This window comes from Sinocyclocheilus anshuiensis, unplaced genomic scaffold (genome assembly GCF_001515605.1).
Source record: "Sinocyclocheilus anshuiensis isolate Anshui unplaced genomic scaffold, SAMN03320099.WGS_v1.1 scaffold886, whole genome shotgun sequence".
In the NCBI taxonomy this organism is placed as follows: domain Eukaryota; kingdom Metazoa; phylum Chordata; class Actinopteri; order Cypriniformes; family Cyprinidae; genus Sinocyclocheilus; species Sinocyclocheilus anshuiensis.
The window spans coordinates 81,898-90,412 of NW_015536542.1; the positions used below are offsets into that span (position 1 = coordinate 81,898).

The 8,515-nt window shown below is 39.0% G+C and overlaps 1 protein-coding gene across 1 annotated transcript in view; it reads left to right on the forward strand.

Annotated features, from left to right (window-relative positions):
- LOC107697673 (ephrin type-A receptor 3-like) overlaps positions 1-8,515 on the forward strand; it is a 67,324-nt gene that overhangs the window by 10,550 nt on the left and 48,259 nt on the right. The window contains exons 2-3 of the mRNA XM_016498470.1: positions 1,675-1,739; positions 3,158-3,827. Coding sequence (XP_016353956.1) covers positions 1,675-1,739; positions 3,158-3,827 — 735 coding nt within the window. The remainder of the gene's footprint in view (positions 1-1,674; positions 1,740-3,157; positions 3,828-8,515) is intronic.

The window sequence follows — 8,515 nt, forward strand, 5'->3', positions numbered from 1 at the left end:
GCTGAAATGAGTGCTGTGCCTGCCTGTGATGAGGAGATTGTGAATAAAGAATGAATATTAGTCGAATTTAAAATATACATTTGTATTTGAATGTTAGGTGTGCGTCAGGGAGCATCATCAGTGGTGCGCGAGATGCGGTGATAATGTAAGTGACGTTGCATTTTAATGTTTTGTTAGTCTAGCCCACGAGACGTGCCGCTGCTGCATTATTCATTCAAAATATTAGAGAAATTCGGCAAAATCCACTATCGGTCGACCTCTACAAATTTGTGGAGGTTTATTCCTTTTCACTGCGTCTCATATGTTTTTAAATGCAGTCTGTGTGAATGGCGCTTCGGCTCTTTGGATTAAGCAATGCATAAATACATGTTGTTTTGTTCATAATTGTTTATGCAATTTACGAAATTATATTTTATTTTTATGAGTTCATTTAGACTTAATGCACGTTTTTATAGAGTTACTTCCTTGCATTGACAATTTAAATGCGCTGCATTATTTTGCTTATTGCGCCCTCCTGTGGCCTCGGGAGACAATTAGATCTATACAATAAGGACCTATTTAATATGCATATAAAACATTAGAAATTTGATATTTGTTTAATTTTTATTGTGTTTGTTAAAACAAAAAAATATTTGTTGTTTGTCTCAATAAATTGTGGTAATTATAAATACAGTGGTTAAATAATAAAAAAAAAAATTCTATTGCTTTTTGTTTTAAAAAAGGTTATAAAAAATGCCAATAATTATCGATACTGAACGATATGAAACATTATATCATTGATACATTTTTTTAGCTATATCGCCCAGCCCTATGTCAAGTCCCCAATTGTATCCAATTGCTCTGTATATGACCCATAAAACCAAACATAATCCATGTTTCAACTTCAACCAACCATCAAAGCACGATTTAAAACTGCACACTGTTTGCATGTCACACAAACTCATTGGCAGTCAGATTTAATTAGAATTTGGATCCAGATGGTCTTTGATTTTTCTAATTTTCCTTCTTCCTTTTTTTTTTTTAAATGTCACAAAAGGGCATGCCCATGTGCCAAGAGAGTGAGAGGTTGATATTCAGAGTGAAAGAGGAGGAACATCTGAGGTTTGGATGTGATTAAGAATTAATCACCCTGGTTGCCAGGGATGTAACTGGTTTGGAACGGGGCTCAAAGTGGGAAGTTCAGGGCTCCGACCATTGGGAGATTGAAAGATTGTTATAAATAGCACCATCAACCTCTGAAAATATTGATGTGAGAACAGAGTTCAAAAGGACTGTGTGAGGAGCTGCGAATCACATGTTTTGTAATGGTCACGACTGAATATCTAACCCCATCTGGCTTTAGATTATTGCACCTAGTTGTAGAAGTTGTTGAGGTTTAGATTGACAAAATAAATCCACTGTATATGTACCAACTAAATAAAACTGGAATGAATAACCTCAAATGCAAAGTGTTGGTTAGACTGTTACAAGTGATTCTGACATTACTAGAGCTCCGTTGTCTATATTTTATTCAGAAATGCTGTAGCCTTGAATGATTCATGCTTTACATGACATCATATAAAAACCCCATTTTTGTTTATGATAAAACGATAAAAATATGATGTTCTCTACTAAGTATACTAGCACTGTGGCTTTGATTAACTGTGTATCTCTGTCCTTTTCTTTCTTTTACAGTTACTCTACTCGAATCCATGTCCACCCCAGGTGATCTGGGTTGGGAAGCATACCCACCAGAGGGGGTAAGTATCTGTGAAAGTCTGCACAGCACAGCCGAAATAGATCAATCAACTAAAAAAAAACAAAAAAACAATGATTAAGAGCTCTCTGCTTGTGAAAGTTGCCTTGGGCCTTTCTCACAGTACCTTTGCCAAAGATTTTTACCAGAAATCCGTTCAATGTGGAAGCCACTGTCACAGGTTTTGGGATGAGTGCAAAGTTTTTTTAAGTTTCAACATCCAATAAAAGGAATTTATTTCAAATAAATTCAACATAGACAATGCACTCTGGGAAATCTGGATATGTATCTAGCTATTGTTCTAGCTATCTGTAAGGCCTACAAACCATCAAACTTCAAGGCTTATAAATATAAAGTTTGTCTTGGCCACCATTTTTAAAAAACTTTATAGTTTCTTTGAAATTTCAGTTTTATTTTCATTTTACTTTTTGTACATTCTAATTCAAATTAAGGAACTGGATTAGAATTTAAAAAGCACTGTAAATTCTGAATGTTGCACAACCATTGTAACATCGTATGGCTGTCCTTTGTGGGGTTTGAACCTAAAACCTTTTAATTACTAGCCCAGATTTTTAACTGTTACTCCATCCCCAACCAGTGCTGACACCCCAGATTTAAAGTGTACTGCTTGATCTTTTCTTGATCTTTCTGAACCTCAAAAATGCTCACCGCTCCCCTCTGTGAACATACAGGCTGTGACTCTTCAGAGTTTCCTGTGGGGGGGTCGTAGGAAAGTCTCATTTCGAACAACCTTGCCAACCTGCTGAGTAACGATTCTCTGTCTCCTCTGTGGGAGTTGGTTCTCATCCCACGCTTTCGTTTCATTCATTCAAATCCATTTTCACAAGATGATGATGATGGATTGTAATAGTGGCCTTGGCACAAGTAGTCACGCTCAGATTCATGAGTGCCTGTAAAGATAAATATCTCATGCTTTTGTGTGGTGCTTATAAAGCAGGGGAAACGTTCAAGGCATGTTCAGCAATATGCATACTACACTTTTGAAATGAAAGATTTACTTTGCTACTTTTTGTGCCATTATTTTTAACCCACAGACTTACTGACGTCAGTGCCAAACCAACAAACCAAGTTATTTTTCATGGTTTTAACCTTTGTTGATTTTTACCTTATAACAATTGATGTTTCCAAAGCACAATTATACAATTTTCTCTGCATTAACAATGAGTTGATTTGTGCATGAACAAAACAACTGAGACAGTTCAGTTCATAACTTTGAGCTGATTGATGCACTTTCCTCTTGATGCCTTTTCTCGTTATGTGCCCATCATGCGTCTGTCCAAATCTTTTAGAACCCACTCTAAGAGCCTAGAAAGTTCAGAACCAAAGTACAGAGAGCAATTACCAAAGCTTTGAGGGATGTGTGTCTCTTTGTATTGATCGACTTTTTTGTCTGTTTGTCAGTGGGAGGAGATCAGTGTTATGGACGAGAGGAACATTCCTATGAGGACGTACCAGGTGTGCAATGTAATGGAAGCCAGTCAGAACAACTGGTTGCGCACTGGACTTATCCAGCGAGAAGGTGCACAGCGTGTCTACGTGGAGATCAAATTCACTCTACGTGACTGCAACAGCCTTCCGGGAGTCCCTGGAACCTGTAAGGAGACGTTTAACGTGTACTATCACGAATCCAACAATGCCGTCGCCGCACCTTTGCGCCACATTCGAGAGAGCCAGTATGTCAAGATTGACACTATAGCGGCTGATGAGAGCTTTACGCAGACCGATGTTGGGGACCGTGTCATGAAGTTGAATACAGAAGTGCGAGACATCAGTGGTCTCAGTAAGAGGGGCTTGTACCTGGCGTTTCAAGACCTGGGTGCTTGCATTGCTCTGGTGTCGGTTAGAGTCTTTTATAAGCGCTGTCCTCTGGCGGTGCTCAATCTGTCCCGGTTCCTGGACACAGTGACGGGCGGCGATTCAGCACTGGTGGAAGTGCGCGGCACTTGTGTGGAGGATGCGGAAGAGCTCGAGGCACCACGGATGTTTTGCAGTGCCGATGGAGGTTGGCTGGTGCCCATCGGCCGCTGTGTGTGCCGGCCAGGCTTCGAGGAGGTAGATGGACACTGCCAACGTAAGTATTATTGCTTTTACTGTCTCAAATGATTGCTTTAGAAAATATCAACATTTTTGTGGTTAACTGGGTAAACGTGCTCTTGATTCTGTTTGAAATGAATATTGTGACCACAATAGTGGTTTTACATGGCAAACATTTCCAAATTCAGAGCTTTTTTTATAGGTTCTTTCTGCTTGTGTTAGCATTACACTATCAGTTGCATAACAGAAACTTTAGGTTACGCAGTTAGAAACTGTAGAAAATAGGGTTAGAGGTTTTGTATTGAATTAAAAACAAAGTCCCATAGTGTTTTAAAATGATCTAATGATTGGATGGAAGAGATTAAGATGGATTATTGTTAGATTATTGAAATGTGACTGCACTGGCAGATCCTATAGTTGAACAATAGATAAGGATGGGTAGGTAAGTGGATGAATGGATGAGTAGTTGGGTAGATAGATATAGTTAAGATATAAATGTAGGAGTGGAGATAAGATAGATGGGTAGGTTGCTAGATAGATGGGTAAGTTGCTAGATAGATGGGTAGGTTGCTAGATAGATAGGTAGGTAGCTAGATAGATAGATGTGTAGTTGGCTAGAAAGATAGATGGGAAGATCATAGATGGGTAGGTGGCTAGATAGATGGGTAGATAGATAGCTAGATGAGTGGGTAGATGGGTAGATATAGTTCATCTATAGATATAGACGTGCAGATAGATGGATAGATCAATGTAGTAGACCTTTGTGTAAACTACATACCTCAATCAAAAATCAGCATCTTAATCCTTTAGGGAGTGTTTTGCACTTTGGCGTCTTTCATACTTCCACACAAAAAATCCATTAAAAGGAGAAAATGCTAGATAAAACCTCACAAATTAATCTATCCCCCTGAGACAGGTAGACTGCACACTTTATTATTGCATGTGCATGGTAACGGGTTTAAACTCAGATCTTGACTGTTCTTTTCATCTCAGAAGGTGCTAATGGCTCCATTCGTGTAGCTTGCTTTCTAGCCAAGACGAGGGATGCTCTGTAATTGTTTATTTATTTATTTATTTTTGCTTTTGTTTCTCTCTTCGCCTTTGGTGTTTTAAAGCCCTCTCACCCCTCAGTCTCTGTTTGAGGAACTTGTCCATAAGCCACCCCAGGACTGAGAAGGCTGCAGCTTTTAAATATTCATTCAGCCATTCTGGACCGTTTTCTTGTAAGTGTAGATCAGGAAGGAGGGGGTTTGGACAGCGTTACAAGGAACATTTGAGTGGCATGACTAGGAAGTAGACTGGAGAGATGGGGGTGGGATATCCATCACAACCAGGCTGATAGAGTCCTACAGCTAATGTCAATGATTGTATCTGTTAATTAGGCTGATAGCGATAGGCGCAAGTCAGATTTGATAACCCTTCTTTGCTGTGTGTTGTTGTGATAGTGGCAGAAAATAGAGAAACAGGAAGTTGGGGTGGGAAATATCCAAGGGTCTGTTTTAAAAATTAGCCAATAGCCTTTCGCTTGCGTCACATCTGTGATGTAATTTTCTAATTGCTATTGCTAGTCAGAATCTGATGACATTAAGGATGGGACGTTCTCATTCTAGAGAGCGTTTGGTTGGATAAAAATGTGTATAGGAACATGTGTTGGTTTGTTTTCCCAGCAGAGAAAAGTGGTACATTTTATGTGTAAACATGCAAAAAGATCATTTATACTGGCATATAGATAATCTCAAAGCTACTGGACAAAAATCAGCAAAATTCCAGTTTTGAGAGTCTATAAACCGTCTTAACTGGACAGTTGTATTTTTGTTTTTTTCATGCAGCCTGTGAAGACAACTCATTAGAAAAATATATGTTGTCTATATATTGTCATAGTACTCAGTTTATCTCGCTACTTTCTATTCAGATAACTTCATCTTTTAAAACTCACTCAGGAAACTCACTCTTTGCCACGGCACAGTAGATTCAGCTCAGTGCCGCAAGAAATAATCAGCACCAATGGAAAAAGGGTAATATTTTAGTAGCCATTCATTACCAAGAGTGAACGAGACTGGGCTGTAACTCAAAAATAACCTCAAAATAAAAGATTTACTCCAAATGCAATATGAAATTGGTTAATTCATATCAGCCCGGTCCGCTGACAAAACATTAATTTCTCTCTGGCTCCAATAGCTCCTTGAAAAACAGGGCAATGGCATGCGAAATGACTTAAAGTGAAACAGCTTGTGGTCTGTTTTCACCTTGCAGTCTCACTGTGGATTCTGGAAGTGCTTGCTGACACTGGCTTTCTCCACGTTTCATGCTGCGAGGGCTTTTATATTTACTGAAAACCGCATTAGAAGAAGCTGTCCTACAGAAGTATTACAGCTAAATTTAGGCTGGTGTTTAACAAACGTTTCTCTTTTCCTAATCTTTTCCTCATTTTTTTTCCTCTTGTCTTTTCTTACTTCCTACCTTTCTCTTTTTGTTTTTTTCTTTTCTTCGCCTCAGTCTAGCCCACTTACTGCTCAATGTCGACCCACAAGGCTGTAATAGAAAGACAGTGAAAAAGAGAGGGAGACGGCTACTATTTAGATAAGTCTTCTCCCACAACCTCAGCTCAGTGAGCTGCCTCTTATATTTATCTCTTCCATTCTTTTCTTTTTGTCTTATTGTGGCAGCTCTCGAACGCTCTCCAACAGAAACCCCCTCCCATCCATTCTGGTTTAACACTTTGTCCTGCCATCCGTAGATTCATCCTTTTTCTCTTTAATTTCATTCTCCATATCCTCTCTTAACCTTTTATTCTGTGAAAGTATGTTGTAACTCTGATAAAAAAAAAACCTCTTGTGTCAAGTCCTTTCACCGGGGCTGTTCAGTCTTACCCGTATCTCTCAGCGTCGAGCACTTCGGTGTACAATCAGGGCCTTTTGTTGGATGTAAATGGTTTTTGAGTGGCTTGGTGGTGCTCACCAGTCTCTGAGTTTGGGTCTGGCATGAGGTCTGACCCGATGGCCCCCCGACTGTTAGCATGCCAGCTGGAGATGGGCACTCTCTTCTGTCTCCCAAGGCGTATTCGCTAAGCTCACACGGTTGCGACTGAATGGAGTGTTTTTCATCGGGTCAAGAGCGGCAGAAATGAGCTCTTTGTGACAGTAATCTCGCTGTGAGGAGCTCTGGAGTGTCTTCCTCCATAGGATTTGAGCTGAGAAACTGGGTCATGGGATTGTCAGCACCCCAATGGAGATTCACAGTGGAGGCGGCTTTAGGAGATGAGCATGTGTGTGTGCTTCAAAACCAAATTTTGGAGTGTAGATTGGAAAGGTTAACACGGTTAAGAGACCTGAGCTTTCCACACACTGCTGCTGTTCATCTTTATAGGGGCTCTAGTAATCACATACTTAGACGTTTAGTTCGATTTCCACATCTGTAATCCTCACCACGTGATGCTCGCCTGCCGGGTGACAGCATGATGCTGGAATTGCAGGAGTTTATCTTCGGCCAGTGATTTTGTACCAGATTTTGTACCATGGACACAGTCGCCATTCAGCTCACCCACATAAACCTTCTCTGCACCTTTTGTTGGGTAAAAGGTGAATGGGTATTAGGAAATTGGGAGATTTGAGTCGTTTTGCCTTTTATGGACTGGACAATTTAGAGCAGTGGTTCTCCACCTTTTTGACTATCCGCAATAATATTTGCAAGTCCCGTTACTTTTACATTTTCTGAAAAAAAAGGACACATTAAATTGATTAAAAGTGTCAGTGAAAAGACATTCAAATTGCAACAAAAGCTTTCCAATTCAAAAAAATTCTGCTCTTTTGATCTTTCTATTTAAAAATGTAATTCTGAAAAAAGTGTCATTCAGCTTTGCCATCACAGAAGTTCATTACATTTTAAAATAAATTCTAAATGAGAATAGTTATTTTAAATTGTTATAATATTTATCAATCAAATAAATGCAGCCTTGGTGAGCATAAGTATTTAAAAAAAACATGAAAATTCCAAACTTTTGACCAGTAGTGTATTTTTATTTATACATCATGTTTAAACATTTTTTGAAAGAAAAAAAAAGGCTATATTTATATTTATTTATATTTAGTTGGTACTGCCAGTGAATCCGACCGCAAAACATGCCTGTGGATATTTGGGTCCCATAACACATGAAGCGTGATATAGCGTTTCTGCGCTTTGGACATACATATGTTGAATCATTTACCCGTCAGTGGTACATGCTGATAGCCCCTACAGCTCAGTGAACCATGAAGCTGCCTGCTCAACATTTAGCCCAACTCAGTGACCTGCGCTGTTTTCTTCCCCATATGCTTTTGAGCCCTCTGCATAGCATATTGCTAGCTATCTGCTAGATACTCATTGCCAGTTTGGAAGTGTGTGTATGAGCTGCATCGAGTGCAAGTTTTTCTTCCAACAGAGAAGCTTTTATTGGCGAAGACAGCATAAGACATCTGCAATAGCCATTTCATTTACCCTTGATAATAATATTATTTCTGGAACAAATTTTTAAAGGAGAAAAAGACGTGTAGCTACATTGCCAGCCAGTTTGGACACACTCGACTGAATTTGTGTTACTTGTGATCTTTAAAACCATAGGCTTAAATGCTTAAAATTAATTTTGTGGAGAAATCTAAATTGTGCCTGCATAAAAAAAAACCTTCACAAAAAATGTATTTTTATGTAAAAATATATATTTATTTATTTATTATATAATGACTATATATA